Source organism: Odontesthes bonariensis, chromosome 3, assembly GCF_027942865.1.
Source record: "Odontesthes bonariensis isolate fOdoBon6 chromosome 3, fOdoBon6.hap1, whole genome shotgun sequence".
In the NCBI taxonomy this organism is placed as follows: domain Eukaryota; kingdom Metazoa; phylum Chordata; class Actinopteri; order Atheriniformes; family Atherinopsidae; genus Odontesthes; species Odontesthes bonariensis.
Window position 1 is genome coordinate 26,882,946 of NC_134508.1, and position 18,913 is coordinate 26,901,858.

At 40.1% G+C, this 18,913-nt stretch overlaps 2 protein-coding genes across 4 annotated transcripts; both read right to left on the reverse strand.

Moving 5' to 3' along the window:
- Positions 1 to 4,401: 4,401 nt before the first annotated feature.
- Positions 4,402 to 11,842, reverse strand: odad1 (outer dynein arm docking complex subunit 1). Of its 3 annotated transcripts, XM_075462191.1 has the most exons (15): positions 11,767 to 11,842; positions 11,129 to 11,207; positions 10,921 to 11,017; positions 10,636 to 10,825; positions 10,422 to 10,541; positions 10,178 to 10,291; positions 9,955 to 10,022; positions 9,691 to 9,878; positions 9,113 to 9,247; positions 8,081 to 8,163; positions 7,650 to 7,818; positions 7,081 to 7,244; positions 6,883 to 6,986; positions 6,697 to 6,787; positions 4,402 to 6,593 (listed from the first exon to the last, which is right to left on the reverse strand). In XM_075462191.1, the coding sequence occupies exons 2-15, from the start codon at positions 11,193 to 11,195 to the stop codon at positions 6,489 to 6,491; spliced, it is 1,695 nt and encodes a 564-aa protein (XP_075318306.1). In that variant the 5' UTR covers positions 11,196 to 11,207; positions 11,767 to 11,842; the 3' UTR covers positions 4,402 to 6,488. The 3 variants fall into 3 exon arrangements, with proteins under 3 accessions (XP_075318306.1, XP_075318307.1, XP_075318308.1); XM_075462192.1 differs by lacking the exon at positions 11,767 to 11,842 and having other exon boundaries at positions 11,129 to 11,456; XM_075462193.1 differs by lacking the exon at positions 11,767 to 11,842 and having other exon boundaries at positions 11,119 to 11,191.
- Positions 11,843 to 13,355: 1,513 nt separating this feature from the next.
- On the reverse strand, positions 13,356 to 18,528 carry tas1r3 (taste receptor, type 1, member 3). The gene is made up of 8 exons (XM_075462194.1): positions 18,300 to 18,528; positions 17,901 to 18,201; positions 16,789 to 17,145; positions 16,287 to 16,703; positions 15,988 to 16,194; positions 15,739 to 15,859; positions 14,850 to 15,220; positions 13,356 to 14,417 (listed from the first exon to the last, which is right to left on the reverse strand). Exons 1-8 carry the CDS (start codon positions 18,497 to 18,499, stop codon positions 13,818 to 13,820), a joined length of 2,574 nt encoding a protein of 857 aa, XP_075318309.1. The 5' UTR covers positions 18,500 to 18,528; the 3' UTR covers positions 13,356 to 13,817.
- Between the last annotated feature and the right edge of the window lie 385 nt (positions 18,529 to 18,913).

Genomic DNA, 18,913 nt, shown 5'->3' on the forward strand with positions numbered 1-18,913 from the left:
AAGACAGTTTAAAATGCGTAATGAAGGACTCTTGCCTTCCTTGTCTGTGATAATCAGGGGCAGCATGTTATCCAAACTGCTGCAGCTCAAGACCTCAGACTCTGCACAGGTGCCCTCTGAGGAGAAATGGAGAATAGCCGAAAGAGTAAAGCTCAGATCCAGAATGTGCCACAGGGACTACATTTCCCAACTGGCATGAGGGTGTTTGTGGAAGCATTACAGGAAGCTGATGGGAAAAAGGTCACTTGAGGTACTTTAGTATGAAGCTACATCAGTCCTAAAAGCAGCTGCAAAATGAGTATGTAGTTGAATGAAGAGATGATATACATGGCATGTAAACATACTGTCTTTTAATATCAGAATAGCGAGTTTGAGTCTGGTTTTGTTGCTGGATTGCTGTAGAACTTCCTGTTGGCATTTTTTGAAAATCATCTTGACAATTTAACATGCATGGCATCTTGAACACATAAGCAGCAGGACATGTCGGTACATTTTCCAACAGTGTATAGTATTGTTGAACAAGCACGGTAAAAATTTGATGGGAACAAAGCTGCTAATGATCAAGTGAATACAACTAAATAATTCATGCACAGTTTGATATGGTTTTCTGTGAAGCCATGTGAATACTGTGAAGATCTGAGGTCTCATAAATCTAGTATGGGACAAATGGAAGGAGAAACAAATGGTTTCCTGCTAGCACACTGCTTGTGTTTAACTTGTGTTTTACTACCTTATTCATTTCACCTCTTAGCTCCACCCCTGTAGCTGTCCTGCCAGAGGAAAGTGGAAATTTCCAGTAATTCCTACTGCTTTGCAAGAAGTGCTCCTCCTCCTTCTAGTTTCCCGCCTTTCTTTCACTACCTGCTCTCTCCTGCTGCATACTGGCCTGAAGACTTCAAGGCTTTGTTTCTCAACCTTGTGGTGCTCAGAAGTTTTTACTTTGCACACAGAAAAACATGCCCCTCAAAGACAAAACATAGTCTCATTTTTATAGCTGTGCACATTATCTTGGTGTACCTTAACACAGGTTCATGTTTCTAATACAGATGATTTAAAAATGTATAGTGCTAACTGTCTGTAATTTGAGCAACAAGAGAGTAATTAGAAATACTTTCCTAAAAAGTGTTCTTTGCTTTGACCTTTCCATTAGAGTGTATCGCACTTCTTCTTTGTTCACTATTTTCAAAATACAGAGTAGGCAAGGCAAGGCAATTTTATTTGTAGAGCACAATTCGTACACACCACCTTCTGAATATGAAGGTTTGAGCAATGTGAAACCATCACGTTAGCTTTTGAATGATGAAGAAGGGGTGGTTTGGGATCACAGAGCAGATGGTAGATTTGCATTTCTATTTCTCTGGCTAAGATTCATGCGTTTGGTTTATTTCAGAGATGCTCCAAAATTGTCTACAGCTGACACATTACACAAGATTCAAGAAATGTGACCACTACTTTAGTGAGTACATAAAGGGGCCTCACGTATTGAAAACAAGATACCGTAACATGTTTACAGCCTGAGATGTCCTGGCTATCGCTACACTACATCTGTGGTTTTATGACTTCCTCTAAATCTAACCCAGAAGTTTAGCCATTTACACATGAGCAGGGATGATGTTTAGTGGAAAATCTGTTTAGATAAACTCCAGATAAAGCCATGAGACAGCTGGAGTGAAGAAGTTTAAGTGTGTTAGTGGCATGAGGCACACTGACCTTAGACCCATTGTGAAGCACCAACAAAGAGCCATCTGCACAGCAACCAAAACTGAGATGAGGGACTCGCACACAAGGGGACCGAGGAGGGGGGCAGGGACCTGGAGAGTGAAATACACAAAACAATTGGATGATGAAAAAGTGAATAGAGCTGGATTAGCTAGATAAAGACTACTAAACATCAAAAGAGTCAGTGTAACATCTCAGATCTTCGTACTCAGGGAAAACAAGGAGGTACACAACATATCAAAGAGTACACAGATCTCTCCATTTGCTTAAGACAAGCGCTGCAGGCCTAATCACTCAAGAGCACATTTCCTGCCTCCTGCATGATGAGATGAAGCCAACTGAAACAGTACAGGGCTAATATTTAACCCACAGTTGGATCTCCATCATTGTGGTTCTTTCAGTCAGTTCCCCAGCAGAAACAGGCAGGTTTTGGCTGCAATCATTTCTAATGAACAATCGGTTCAGGGTGTTAATAGTTTGTGATGTGATCAGATTTTGCAGCGGAGCCAGCATGTTTAGTTTTTGTTTCCTCATGGAGTCGGATGGATTTCAAAATGGTGATAACAAAGACAAAATGGTGTCAGGGACATCTGTAAAAATCTGAAATCTTTCACAGGTAAGACATGAGAGTCAGGATTGCTTAGCAACAGCAGTACAAAATTCTTGCAGCCTGTGTAGCAACAGAGAAACTGGCCGTGCTGCCACCCAGTGGTGGACTGCTGAAACAAGCGGGGGGATGGATAGACTGAAAATGATCAAAAGCACTCTTCTGTCAGAAGCACGAGTGTAAAACCGCTGCATCTGTTTGCAATGCCTAGATGTCATGAATGAAGAATGACTTAAAACAGAAAAAATGAAAAAAAACCTTTCCTTTTTTAGGCTGTTTGAAAATATGTTCAGTGATTTGATTGGCTGCTAAATGTACCAGCTCTCATGGTGGGTGGTTGCTTAGCAACATTCACGGGTGGGAGGAGGGTGGGAGTGAGTGTTGGAGGGTGGGTGAGGAGGTGTGGCGTACTTTAAGGGGAGGGAGCGTTGTGGGTGAAGGCAGTCTGACTGGGGAAATACCTGGCAAAGTTCCCAAATAAACAAACAAGGCAGTGAGACATGAGGAGGAGGACAGAGCGGAGACAGAGGACAGGGGTGTTTTCTGGGTCCAGATAACAGTTTTATCAGAGATGCAGGGAACAAGGCATATTTTATTGCAAGCAGTAGTAGTTTGTTTCCAAAAGCAGAACAAGACTGGAGACAGGAAGTAGAGCACTTTCTACAGGAAATCTAATGACAAGAACTTAAGAGCAAATTCTCAGTTCCAGGTTGCCTTGGTGGACCTGCTGAAAAACACATGACACTGGTTGACGAGGAACAGATGAATGAACCACAGACAAGCGTGTAGTTGCCAGGTATGAGCTCGTAGAAACTCACCATGTGCTTGCATGCACTTACTTGCCGGCTGGGAGTTTCTAGAAACTGTTATTATGACTTGAACTAAATAAAAGCAATCACACGTGTGGAGGAAAAACATGATACGAGATTGGTGATGTGACAAGAGGGCTAGGTTTAAAATGGGAAGGCCGTCAAGTTATAGCATGAGAAAAGGTGAAAAATGTGCTTATAAGGAGAGGAGGGGTAAAAAGAGGAGGCTGCTACTGCTGGTAGGTTCAGCCTGTAGAAGAAGGTGGCCCTTAGAAATGGCTAATGCAGGCAGCCTCTACAGGCAATGAGGGCTCTTTGTCAGGAGCAGGAAATGAGGTTTCTGTTGTGATTAAAAGGAAGGTTACTATGGCAATGCAGAGAGCCGTGTGCACAGAGAATTTGTTGGGTGTGGAGGGGGCTTAGTGAGTGTTGAATTTCAAAGAACGACGCCTCCTCCATCTCTTCTCCCACCACCACCCCTCTGCTTCGCCACCTCAGCACCCTTTTATATCTGATAATCTCTTTTCATAGCCACTCAGTTGAGACAGCAAAGGGGATTATCCAGAGCAAACCAAGTCATTGGTTAATCAGTCAGAAATGCTCACAGAGTAGCGGTTTTACTTCCTGAAAATGCAGCTGTCAAAGCCTACCTGGGAAAATCCTGTAACTGACAAGTTAATAAAAAGACTAAACTCGGGATAATGAACGTAGTAACCTAAATATATCTCCCTCTTGTTTCGACACGCCTGTCAAATCATCCCTTCCTTTGCACGCCTCATAAAAAATGGATGACACCATCAATGTGACCTTTAAAACCTAAATATAGAAACATGCTTTGTTAATTGTTTCACTGAGCTGCTTGTAAAAATATGTTTCTTAAAATAAGCTCTCCATCCCGATTTCTGTTATATGTAGGAAGCCGCTCTCTGCAGTGAATGCCACCGTTGCCCCAACTCGCTCCAGGATGTTTGGATAAGATGACATTTGAGACTCCTGAGGATCAAAGTGAATTTCTTTTTTTCTCTTAATCTGAACATTTTAAGAGCCAAACTGACTATTTTGGATGCTCCTAATGTTACACACACACACACACACACACACACACACACACACACACACACACACACACATGTGAAAATATGGTAGCCTGCTTGGTGTGACTATAGATTTGTAACAGTCTGTGCAGAAACAGGGAAAGAGATTTACTGGCTGTGATGTACAAACACAAAGAACCAGCTTAACGGAAAAGTTTATTTGAAGATCACATTAAGGCATGTTTGAAGGCGCGTTAAAATACTTTGCTTTGACTAATAAAATGTGGCTGCTGTGTTGAATACATACATACAGTTGCAGGTTAAAAAGTTAAAATGACAGAAACTTAAACAAAAGCATCTTTTTTATTACAAACATTTTACAACCAGATCAGATGCCACTTTTCTGACGTTAAATGCAGGCCTACATTCTCCATATCACACTGATTACTTTAAAATGTACCCAGTCAGTCATAAAAAATACATAATATTTTTTTCAATTACTATCAAAATCCATCATATTAGAAAGTAATTAAATGGAATACTTCTCGATTTCCTCAGCATTGAACATTGAGCACATTGCAGCTTCTGCAAGAAAGAGTAATGTTACTTTTCCTCATTATCCATTTCAAAACATTTACAATGCAAATAAAATGCATTTTTTGCATATCCAAAAATTTTTCCCTTTTTTCCCCTTTACCCTTAAACAAACATAACTGTGACAAACTTTAGGTTATCTGTCTGCGTTCTTTCCTCTTATTTATGTATTTAGTCCATGACCAAATGAAGGGCCTCCCCTAAAAAGGAGCATTTATTCAAAATCCCTTTGATCCATTTCAATGTAAACACAAAAGAAGGAAAAAATCCACTTCACATCACCAAATCATCATAAACAACAACGATAACAAAAAACAAGAACTTAGGGTCTTTAACAAACTTTCTTTGATATACATGAGAACATATTCAGCTTTTCTTTTTTCCTTTGACCTAATCAAATTACCTTTACAAAAAGATGCTGAAATAATCATCTACAGGCGTTCTGTAAATGATAAGGTAATGGAAAATGCAATTTGACAATCCATGATAATGTAACTAGAATCTAGTTGTACATTCTTCCAAATCTAATCTAAAATGATTAAAGTGATTTATGTTTTGTTATCTGATTACATAATACAGATGAAATTAAATCCATCTCTAACCAACCCAGGTTGCTTGTTCAGATGATTTTACGCTGCCCTGAAATTTTCTAGACATTTTCTGGAGGGGAGAGCACGAACGTCTGCATCATATGAACAGTACCCAGTCAGTGCCTTGGTACCAAGTCCAGAAAGTGACCAAATGAGCCCACATGTGCAGAGAAGAGGTAATTCTCTAAAAAGTGAATGGTGAGTGAGTAAGTATATTGGTGATGGTTGATGCCTCATACTTCTTTTTTTTCTCTGCTAGGTTTTATGTTGCTTTCCACCCTTTTGTCAATATTGCAGATAGATCCAGACACGTGGCACTAATATCAATGCATAATTATTGAGCCAGGTGCTACTCCGGAGTATTTCCAGTTGTCATGTAACATCTCATAAGAAGATGTGTGCTGTCTCGTGCAAGTAAGAGCAGATCACTATCATTATGGCCAGGTTCAATGTTCAATGTTCAAGTTCTTAATGTGTGAAAATGGCTTTACAGTCATTACTTTCACTGTGACATATCCCACTCACGGGCACTTAAACTGAAGAGAAGCTTTCCACTGTAGATCAATTGGAAAATTGACATCTCCTGTTCAAATTGTTAAAAAAAGCTGAAATATCCAAGAGAGCACTAAAGCAAAATCACGTGAAACGAGTTGAAATGTGTTCAACATAAGTGAACAGTGAGACCAGCTCATAGTCTCAGCATGCCAATTAAAATTACAAGAGGCTCTGCTGCCCCCAACCTTTTTGTGCGAGCATAGCAGCATGTATCACTTAATGAAGCACTGCCAGTGAGGGTGGAGGTACTGCGACCAGACTGTATAGTCAAAGCCAGATGGCGAGGCACACATCAAAGGGACAGCTGGTTACCAGAGTCTTTATAGCTCTAAACCTAATTAGCTCCAACTAAACAAATCACTTTCATATATAATATAGCAGGGCATGCTTGATGATTCAAGATAAAAGATGACATTCATACAATAAAATGAAGCCTTAAATCTATACATGTTCAAGCCTCAACATTAAAACTGGTATCATCAGCCATTATGTTTAGCATAGATCTACATTACAATACGTGATAATGTTTTATTACCTGTTTTTAATAAGCACACACACAGATGCTGACTATGTCAGTGTGTCACATGAGTGCATCCTCTAAGGAGTGCTGTTTGCCATCAGGCTGCTGATTGATCTTTGAGGCTTTTGTCACTGCATGTTGGGCCGAACCTTCTTTCCGCATAACCTAGGGATGGCATCGAGGAATTCAAGTGAAGAAAAAAAATACAATCAGGATGTAAACCTTAGGTAATAATTTCAGAGTAGATATGGTTCTTAATTGCACCGACCCCCTTGATTATTCTTCTGCGAAGCTCCTCTTGTGAAAGGGGTCGTTCCTCCTCATCAGTACTGAGAGGCTCCTCTGCATCGTACTGCGCACTGATGAGCAACACAGACACATTCATCAACTCAATATGTTTAAACATTTGTACATATTTGATTTCAAACATGTAACAAACACATAAAAGGCTGACCTGTTCAGAGTAGGTTGCATGGTAATATTTTGCTGGAGTAGATCTTGATTCTGACCCAATAGAAGTTTGACCAGCTCTTTTGGATTGTAGTCCTTTTTCAGATCCTGTATATACAAAAACACACTGTACTACAGGACAGAAATCTAAGAAAATACAGTAGATGCAATGAGAATATGTGTAAAAAGTTCAAATACTGACTTTAGAATTTAGAAAAGCCTGAATAGTGAGCAGCTCATTGGTCTTTTGTTCCACAAGACCCAGGTAGGACATTATGTTGTTGTCAGTGATTCCTTTAGAGGAGCCCAGTTTATCCTCAATCACTGAGCGGTCACACTCCATTCTGGAGAAGATGCTGTTTACTCCTGCAAGATGGGAGAAGCAAGTCAGGTTTCCCTGAAGCTGACCGTGTATGTATTTCTTGTGTATGATACATAACTAGTCAAAACAGCTGTATGATGAAGCCGTTATTTGCCTACAGTTACTTTTAATTACTGACTGAAGATATGAGTAGATGCACATGTATCTAAGACCAATCTTTATGCTACTGGTCAATCCCCAAATAAGCTGCTCGAAAAAAGCAGTGTGTCTGTAAATATTCATACATTATTCATTTACAACAGGACACTCTTCTTTGTATTGCATTTTTATCTGAGTTATTGTGTTAAATTGTGATAGAATTTCCCAACTGCAGTTGAACTAAACAAACACTCGTTTAAGCAGAAGCTATCTGTTATACAGTCAATCCATCACGTAAATCATTGCTAAACCTGTTTTAATCTCATCCAGGATTTTGCTTATGATGTTGGCTTTGCTTTCAAAATCCCATGCTTTAGATTCAGTTTCCTTTTGCTGCACTTCAATGTGTCTCAGCAGAGAGAGGTGATCTTGCTCCCGCTGCAAACCTTTACCCCGAAACTGTTCCATCTCATCTCGAATCTGCGGAGAACACAAACACATAAGTGAATATCTAAATGACTTAAACTACTTCTCCCCACCATGCTTTTGCCAAAACTAAATAAGCCCTTTTTCCCTTTCATTAAATGCTGAAAGAGTAAGCTTAAATGTTTCTGCAACTTTGGCTTGTTCTATTAGATATTTCCAACTGGTGTGACCACAACAAGTTGATGTTTATTTGGGACACGAGTAAAAGACATTTTTTTAATGTAACGTTAGAGCTGATCAGAAAACAAACACTTACATGGCTGATTTGATCCTTCAGTGCTTCGGCCTCATTGTTTAGCTCATTCACAAAATTGAAGAGTGCAAAGTTTCGGTCCTCAACTAAACAGCAACAAAGCAGCATAGCAATAAGATACATGAAATCTTAGAAACTTAATCCTCTAAACTGACACTGATTATCCTTAATACGTGAAATGTGTCTAGCTCTTGGCTCTTTCAGAGAACAAGGAATGTAAAGTAAGACACCTCATCACAGAAATACATGAAATAAACACTAACGCAACACTGTATTAAACAAAATTGCATTGACTTTTTAAATATCCAAAAGTCAAGACTTTTAAGCAAAATACCCTGGTTTGATTACTGAGGAGTATCATCATTCTGATTCAGTCAGTGTTGTCGGATCATTGGTTTGTTCACGCTGCACAACTTGCTTGTCTTATGATTGGGAGTTTTGAAGTCATAGTGTTATTTCACAAAACAAGTGACTGGTCACATGCTACAAGATTTTTCACAGGCTTTACCCCAGACATGATTTTCTGGTCTTCAAATGATGTTTTGTCAGAAAAACACATGCAAAAGTGAAGTTTTTCAAATGCATGCCCAATGGTTCACAAGTAACTTACGGTCTTTTTACAATATAGAGCATGCTGCATACATAAAAAAGGTCTGAATTCTTTCCTGAGCCAAAGCTGGCTGCACACTGCTCTTCATTCATGATGCTTTTTTTTTTTTTTTTTATATATTCTTTTTATCTAGGTTTCAACCTTACATTTCCCCTCACCCAATCATATTGGCTATATTTGCTGGCTGTCTCCTCCTCAATGGCTCCTCCAAAATATATAGTGTTAGAATTTTGGTCTTGCGTGACTCAAAATGGACATGCAATATGGTAGTAAGCCTCTTACATAATTTAAATGAAAGTACTATAAATTTGTGTAGCTCACACCGAAATAGATCAGGCCAAAAACAATTAATGAAAGTTGGCACCGTATGCAAATAGACGGTATGAAGTTTGGTCTTTGAGTATAGACGAGTGTGAAAGACTTACCCTGGATGAACCTGGTGACCAGTAGGTCCAGGTTGTCCTCCCCTGTCACAGTCTGAATCCTATCAAACACCTCTTCCAGAGCATCCAGCGACTCTTCCCCTGAATCCATCCTCTTCTGTTCCTTCAGCTCTGACACTAGCAAACACAAAATCCATCACAATCTCAGCTGAATGAGCACAGTGCTATGAAAACTTCTACAACCGTAATGAGCAGAAATGGCTTCAACACTACCTCTACCTGATGCAACCAGTGTTATGTCTATTCACAAATTCCTCCTGAGTCGGACTGCTGAAGGTAATGATGGTAAAAAAATGTTTTGCCTTTTGTTGGTGTAGCAAAGTGCAAATTTGGAGACCCCTCATCTAAGAATTGTTCATCAGGCAGTTTGTGTGCTGTTAAGAATAATTTGTTCCAAATGATCTTGACTGTGGAAGAATATAATCTCTACTAATTACTTATAACTCATGTTACCTAAGGCTAATATAGACAATGCCATAGACATGGTGTTCAACGATATAAATCAATCAGCTAATCAGTAACATTTCAAATGTTTATTTCATGAAAAGGCTGCTTCTTACACTGTCTGGGTTCCATCTCGTGCTCGTTGTCCTGTCCGCTCCTCTCGCTGCACTTGGTACTCATGAACTCTTTCAGGCTAAACTCGTGTGCAATAACCCTCTCAAGTTCTTTCATCTCAGCGTTGTACTGGGCAAGGTCCTTCACTGCCTTCTCCCTCATCATGGTCATCTTGGACTGAGCCTCCACCCTTATGTGCAGATGACAAACACAGGCTGCACATTATACTTATTTGCTCCACATTAGGAAGCCATCTCAAATCTCACCTTGCATCGTAAGCAGCAGTGGACAAGTTGATTATTTCCCCGATCTTCTTGCGCACTTCCTGCAGCTCCTACAACATAAAGAGGGGCAGGTTTTAATTTGACTAGTTCAGTTTTCCAGGTGAAACAACCTGAATGAATGACAGGCAAGCTAAATCACAACAAAGCTAAGTACACAAAAACAGAATTTGCTTGTCTTTAAATCATATACCACGTAGTCTCTGACCTTGTTGAGCCTGCTGTGCAGTTGCTGGAAACGGGCTCGCTCTATGTGAAGACTCTGCAACTCCTCTTTCAAGTGGCTGTTTTTGGTCAGCTGTTCATTGAACTGGATGGAGGCCTAGAAATAAGACAAATTCAATCTTCAATAAAATGAAATGAAACAGAATAGAATATAAAATGAAAATATGCACTCCTGTATTTTTTTGTCTGTTTTCTAGCTACTTTGTAAAGAGAGTATCATGACTCACTCTGTCCAGTTTGTATTCCAAAGTACGGATGGTCTTCTGAGTCCTCCGTACTTCCAACCTTTGTGAATCACTGGTACTTACCACTCTTAGCTCTGCCAGCTTCAACTCAATGCTTGAGATCTATCAGTTTTAAAGACACATGACATAATGATGGTTTGCGGGACCAAAAATCTCAGCAGCATGAGAGGAGATGAGGAAAAAGAACCCGATCAACCTCTTTCTGCAACTCATTTTGACTTTGCTTTTCTTTCTCCAGCTCCTCCTCCATGATGTCTCTCTGCTTGAGCAGAACCTGAAGGCTCTCAGTGTCCTCGCTGTCCTGCTGCTTTCGGGAAAAGCTTGTGCATGCACCAAGGTTTCGATGCAGCTCATGTCGCTCGGTCAGCAGCTTCTCAATCTCCTGCCTTCATCCACATCACAAAGATAGTTAATCAGATATATATATAAAAAAAACAAAAACAAACAAAGTACAAACAAACTCAGTATCGTGCTTATTCACTGTTGTTTGCGGATCTGCTCCCGGGCCTGGATGTTGCAGGCCTGCCGATCTCCTTCCATGATCCTGAGCTGTCTCTGAAGTTTGGCTAGCTCTGATTCTGTTTGACAAAGATCAGGTGCACATTATAGCTGTTTCAACCATGCAACTGTCAAAAATAACACTCCTGAGAGAGTATTTAAAAGTAATGACATGACCCACATTAGCCTACCTGTGCCATCAATTTCCATTTCACTGTTGTCTGAACGCGCACTTTTGGCTGATCTTCCTTGAGGCATGGTTACATAGGGCTTCACAGAACCAAGGTGAAAAGAATTACTGTTTACAGAATATATTGAACTGTTATAAGTGAAAATTACTCTTTCCTCTGACCATTAAGTTGATAAAACCAAATTAGTTAGGGTCAAATTCTGCCTAGGTGAACCATTTGCATATCACATCACTTTTTCCATCCATGAATTGTTTTCTTTTTTTTTTCCATTAGAAAGGCTACAAATATATACGTTTTGTCAAAATCATTTGCTTGACGATGACAAGGTTTTTGTTATGGCACCACATTTTTTTTGCATACCATGAACATCAGGTTTACTACCATTAGTTTTACAATTAACAAAACATATTCCTCTTTGAAAACCATAATTGTGCACTGCTGTGTTTTAAGTAAATGAGGTCAACTAAGATAGTATATTTAAACCATAGTTTAGGCACATTTTCATCAGAATAACCCTCATTACCTAATGCTAACATGACTGAACCATAAAGTGCCCATGCAAGATATGATGGAAAACTTAACAGCTTGGTTGCAGTTCGTGTGCTATGCTGTTTAGGACAAAAAAGAGTTTATCTCACCAGCTGTAAGGATAAAAAGAGCAAACCCAGCGACCTCCCTCAGGACAAGGCAGCAGCCCAGCAGCGGCTTGAGTTGTTAGCAACTGTTGCTAAGACTATTGGGACAAACAGTCCCTAAACTCAGCCTTACAGGCATCAGGTACCCAGCTCCAGGATGTTTAACTCGTTTTTGCTAACAGTGTAGAGCTGTTATTTCACCTCCAGTTTTCTTAACATATGGCATAAAAACTTAGTAACTCAGTAATCATGTTGCAATAACCACAAGCACATGACTGTTAAAACATGATTACTGAACTGACTAACTTGGATTTGGTGGGGTAAGTGTTACTCTGAATGAGGTAAGGTTGAAAAAGTAATTTCTAGCTGTGGCAAGACCTTGAACCCGACCTGGTTAAGTCACAAGTACATGATGTTCAGTGGGGAAATCTAACTATGCAAAGTAAAATTTTACCCGGACAGTGGTCTAGCTTGCTTTTTCTTAAAGCTTTTTTCCAACTATCTTTCAGAGGACAGAGACTAAAGTCGTTGGCTTCACTTTGAACTGATATGATGTAAAAAGTGATGATCCATTAGTGATTCAATTTTTGATAACACATTCTGAATAACAAGTAACTATAATCTACATTTTAAGTTATTTTGGTATCTGGTAACACCTTTACTAGAGATACTTTTATTATATTTAAAGTATTTATTCTTGCTGTATGAGATTGAATATTTCCTTACATCCCACATAGATATTCCATCCATCCATTTTCTATACCGCTGAATCCGTCGGTCGGGTCGCAGGGGGGCTGGAGCCCATCCCAGCAGTCAATGGGCGAGAGGCGGGGTCCACCCTGGACAGGCTGCCAGTCCATCGCAGGGCCACATAGCGACAAACGAGACAAACAACCACTCACACACTCCTAAGGACAATTTAGAGATGCCAATTAACCTAACATGCATGATTTTTTGGACGGTGGGAGGAAGCCGGAGTACCCGGAGAGAACCCACGCATACACAGGGAGAACATGCAAACTCCACACAGAAAGGCCCCAGCTGGAACCTTCTTGCTGTGAGGTGATGGTGCTAACCACCACACCACCGTGCCATAGATATTCCATGAAAGAATAATCAGTGTCTTGTGGCAGTCACAGATACAAGGAAACTGTTTAATTTCCTTAATGAGGAAAAAATCAAAGGAAACTTAAAAAAAAAGAAAAATCCCTTGCAGGATTCAAACAATCACTGCTGTTGTATTTCTTTTAAATTTTTTTTGCACAAATGTTTGGGGCGATGCTTTATGGTAAAATTACCCAAAATTGAGCATGCGACAGACAGATGTACACTTTCTCTTAGCAGTATAGATAGAGGTGGCTCTGGCTGGTTTACTTCTACAAATACTGAATAAGTATTAGTCACTCAAAAATGTGCCCCATCAAATTGCTCAGACAACACACATTTGTGGAGCCAAGCTAATTAGCATCCAGGCTAATATTTAGAGCCCGCTTGGGATTCCAAATTGGGGGTAATTTTGTTCTCAGTTTCCATGAAAATGTTTTTTGGGCCTTGGATGAATCTCACGCTGGTAGAGCAGGACAATAATGGGTTAAAGAGATAACGTCTTACAGTTCATGTTTTTTTGCACTTTTATTGTAATTCAAATAATGTAGTTGTTAACAACATTATATTAACAACACAAACAAAACAACTTTCTTGGTAATTAATGTTATTATGATGCTAGTTCGATTACATGTACGAAAATATTGTAGATTATTATGATGAAATTATACACAACATTCTGTTTCTATATATCAGTCTATACCTTGTGCAGTTAATATTTGATGTTTTATATGACTGCAGAATATTTAATACAATGTGTAACAAAACTATAGTTTTACCGCACAATGTAATAGTAGCTGTTTTGTTGCTATTAGCTCTAAGTTGTGAAATACACAACATTGAAATTTCATTCACAAAGCATGCAAAGATAAATTTGTCTCTTAAATGTGCGTCTTAATTTTTTTCTTGGACAGCATCATTCATGAAATCGTATTTTAAAGAGACACTGTTTATTTCTCTGACTGCGGCTGTGGCTCCTCCTGAGCTGGTGTAGGTGGGACGCCCTCTAGGAAGGTACAGAAGTGCTCTGCTGTGTTGAGGTCAGGCCTTCTTACAAGCAAGTAGCACTTTGGGAAGTAATACGCAACCATCAGTCCTAAGATGCCTGCCTGGGTAAAATAAACATGGACCATAGACCTGCTCTTTGACCCAGTGGAGTCAGAAGCGCTCAAGCCTGTGTAGACTGGAATAAAGATCACCCAAATCACGCAGTAGATCAAGGTGGAAAAGGTGATGTCCCTCGCGAGGTTGTACTGACGAAGAGGCTTTACTGCCATGAAGGTGCACATGAATGATACAAGAGCCATTGCACCATTTAAACCTTGCATCAAAGCAAGTTTATCGGTAGGCACTGGACATGACAGAAAAGCCTTCACAAAGGTTATCGTAACACTTGCAATAAGTTTAGACAGAGAGGGTCCTTCTTGAACAAACCAGCCGCAGAAACCTGCCTGCACTACACAGCAGATGAGCACCACCAACCAGCTTCCAGGGCCTCTCAGATGCAGGTAAGAGACGGCGATCTCTGGGAACTCAGTCACAAAGAAGATCTGTTCGAACACAAGATTTGACAAACTAATTACAATACGCACTCTTTATCTTGTCCTTCTGTACTTAATGATTTCTGACCAATGGGACCAAAAGACAGGCAATTTGGTCAAAACTAAGAAATGTTCTACACATGACTCTGACATCTCTGATTTTAATGTCTAAAACAACCATGCAGCTGGCTCCTGGTAGCTTTAGCTTATTCTAAAGCTAATAAGCCCATGATGTTTCTTTTCCCTTCCTTTACTGTTCATAGAAAAACAAAACAAAAGAACTTAAATTTAGGAAAGCTAAGAGAGGGAATAAGAAGAATGCATTGCAATCTTTTGATCTGTTTTATGTAATGCCATCGATCCATTTCTCTAAACTTGCGCTGCCTCTGTTGTTATCGCACATAGCCTCTGGGGGGCAGTAGTTTACCTGTCATCACTCACCTGCAATGAGATACACATGATAATGGATAGGGCGAGCGTTTGGAAGATTGAGATCAGAGGCAGTTGAAGACGACACATCGTGTCCCCCGGCTGCCCCAGGAAGAGTAGGAGACTCAAACAGGCTCCCATAAGGCTGAGTAGAGCCACAAAACTCAGGGCACCCCCTGAGGCCATCACCAGTGGGGTCCCTCGGTGTATCAGGAACTTGACACCGACTGACCCCTGACATATCAGCAGCGCAATCCCTGACAGCATTATGTAAAGGGCTTCGGGTGTGTTCCACGCCAAAAAGTCATAAATTGGGTCAGTGCAGTCAGTGCTGCGGTTCTTGGACCACTGACCATCGGGACAAATGGAACACTGGATGGCATCTGTGAGTCAGAAAACACAACCGGAAATTAAATCTGTTCAACAAACATGCCCATTAGAAATCAAACCATGACTGTTAGGACACTGATTTTACAATATTCAGGAAGAATTCAAGATCAGCCCACCCCATGTGTCTATGTATCAAAGCTGGAGCTGCAGGCAGCACCTGGTAAGCCATACTTAATGTGAGGACTGAAACAGTGGAAACAGCTTGTCTTGCTATACTATGAAGGTAACAGCACCTTAAACAACATAAACTAGGGTTTTAAGGGGGGCTTTGTATGGGATTATTTCTTGGCAGCATGCACTGATTTCTTGCAGTCTTTGCTGGTTGCCTAGCAACCCTACGGGGATAGGCTCCAAAATTAATTATAGTGAAATATATTGTCATTGTCATTGTCATTTTCACACACACCTGCTTACTTTAGCCTTTTGTTTAGCTTACAAAAATCACTTGGCATGAAAGCAAAAAAATATATTCCTCATAAAAGAAAAAGAAAAGACAAGAGACACAAATTACCTTCATCAGCCTGAAAAGTGCCAGGCAAACAGTCAATACAGTCAAAACAGCAGGAGTGGAAGCCTTTGACTCTGCGGACTTGGCCTGTATCGCATTTTCCTGAGCAGTTAGACTGAGGAACCTGCGGAAGTTTTGGTAAGAAATACTGTTTTGAGAACCCAAACTGGATCAAGATTAGGCCATATTTCATCATAGAGCTTTTGAATTGTCTAAGTTGATATCAGTGTTCCAAAGAATTACTCAAATTACCTTTGAGTCTTTAGTGTGCCATTTGAAAAGGGATTTGTTCAGGGACAGTTCTCCTTGATGGTAAAATCCAAGAGTTCTGAATTCAACAACTGAGAGATTATAGATCCACTCAACCACACTGTACCCCATGTTTGGGTTGCCACTTTCATCAAACTGTATGTTTTGACCATTTACGTCAACTGAAGTATTTCTGAAAACCTCCAACAGCTGAAAAATAAGATTTAATTAAAAAGTTAAAAAAAAACAAACAAGAAAAAAAGCTCTTCACAGTTGCCTATATAGGTGATAATAAATTTTACCTTCCAGGGATATACTTTGGTGTTGGGTTCCCACTTACAAGCAACAGAACTGCACTCAAGCAAGTTATGCAGTGCCTGCGCTGCAGTGTAGACGGCAGCATACACGCTAAATGCTGTTCTTATCACTGCAGGGTTAGTCACCAAGCTGATATTACCAGGTGACAAGTTCCAGCACTGTGAGCAGGGATTGGAAGGATTGCCGGGCTTTAGTGCTGGAGGGGAAGTATTTGCCCTCTCCTCACTCAGTTTTTGGAAGAGCACATTTATGTAGGGAGTGAGCAGATCCAGGGTATCTGTCTTATCGATGAATCCGATGATTGTGCCAATTTTGTGGATGTTGGGGAGAGAAGTCACTCGTTTGCTGATGGACCAGCTTGTGCTGGCAAGCCATACGCCTGTTAAATTGCTCTTTATAACCTGTAATAAAGTGGACAGGATGACTGCCCGCTGTAATGCATGTGACACCATTATATGAAGTGCTTTGATTCTCTGCCTCACTAACCTCTGTAAAAAAGAACTTGGCGGTCCTATCGAGCGCAAACACCACCACCACTTTGGCCTCGGTTGCTTTGATGTTGTTAATGATGGTTTGGACTGCTGGTCCGGGTTCAGTGTATACTGGAATCAGACCCTGATAGGCCACACAGACAGACATATTCTCCGCCAGTTTGGAGAACTGCTGCACACCTCGTTGTCCATACTCCTCCTCACTGCCCACCACCGCTACCCAGTTCCATCCAAACTCCTTTATAAGATGTGCCATGGCGTCCACTTGCCATTTGTCACTGGGCACCGTACGGAAGAATGATGGGTAGACAAGGGTGTCACTGAATTTGTCACTGGTGGCACCATAGCTAATCTGGGGTGAGAAAAGGTTATATTATGCAGCATTTAAATTAGAAAACAGTAAAAACAACTTTGATATTAGGTTTTTTTCTGTCTTATTGGTATTTTTTTTATCTAGACTCATTTTAAGATCATTCTTAAAAATGTGTCTCACATAATGAAATTTCTTGAAAAAAGTGTGACTCAAAAATACATCTCACAACTTATCTGATTCTTTGAAAGCCTATCTATATGTTTATTTCTAATTGGACTGGGTTCCAATTTGTTCTGAAACTCATAAGGGTTATCTTTTAACTTAACTGTTATTGCTAAATGTTCTGCAGTTATCAAATTAGTTAGAATGAATCTCAGAAAAATAATGCAATTCAACAGTTCTGCCATGAATTCTGCTTTTATAAAGTGCGTTCATGTTCACTTTTCATTGACATTGTGAAAAAGGTTGATAGCAGCTTTCTGTTTTATGTTTGTTTGTTGAGGCCCCTCTCATTTGTTGCATTTGGAGGGCAAAAGATTAAGGATACACAACACCACAAGCTATGACCTTGATAAGATATTTCTTTCATTCTGCATGGGAGCCTTTGTATACTAAGATCTGTCCCAGACAATTGTTTGTTGCCAGACTAAATGATTTGCAGATCTAAATTGCCCGAAAGAAACTGAAGTAAAAAATATCTAAAAATTAAAATGTTGTTTGGGCTGAGAACATTCAGTAACAACTGTTGAGTGTCTTGATGTTATTGTATATCATTAATGTGTTTGAATCCAAACCTGGGGCATCAGAAAGAATCCCAGGAGTTTTCCAATGACTGACACCATTTCTGAGGTTAAGGGACCAATTACAGCTGATATGCTGGTCTCGTAGTCGGTGTAATTACATTCCACAGACAGAGTGTTGATTGATTTCTCAGTCAGGAAAGAAAGAGTAGGCTTCACAATAACAGAAGAATCTCCACATGTATCATAGATTTCATAGCCTAATTTTATGCCAGGGAGCAGTGTCTGGTTTGCGTTGATCTCATCCACTGCGTATTTCATTACCAAAGCAAGGCCCAGTCCATATTCATTTAGACTGTTGAACAGCATCCAGAAAAGAACAAAGCAGAATCTATGTTAGTCAGGTGAAACATACACATGGCCACACGATCTCAGATAATAGGGATAATTTACCTTTCACATTTGATGCTGTTTGGCTCCGTTATGGGGCCCATGTTGCTGGATTGCTCATTAATAGGAAAGAGTCCTCCGAGCTTTATGTCCCCAGACAAGCTGAAAAGCTCCGTGGAAATGTTGCTGAACCACTCAGGTGAGCTCACGTTGGCGCTCGCTCTGCCCAACCAGCACACCACCAGCAGAATAAAGTGAGCCATGAGGCAGATATGCTGGAAACTGCAGTTAGAGCTTGAGAACAGTGTACATATCTGTCAGTACATCGCAAAATATGGCTGTATGCAAACTCACCTGAGAGCTCCAAGGCCCTCCCCTTCAGGGTCAGATGAGAGCGTCACTAAATCATGTGAAATGGGCCTTATTGAACTAACCGACATTAACATTTGTGGTTTGAATGAACAGGAACTTTTGAACTTGTAATTTAAAGTGGCATGTATGAATTACTATTAGAATACATATTTGTACTTGTAGTCCTAAATACAGTATTGTGCGTGTTATGTAATTTCAATAAAACTGTTAGGACATTAATTATGATGAACTATGAAAAGTGCATTCTTATTTCATGACTTTTTGTTTCCAGCTATGAAGCTATTACACATGACAATAAAAGTCTG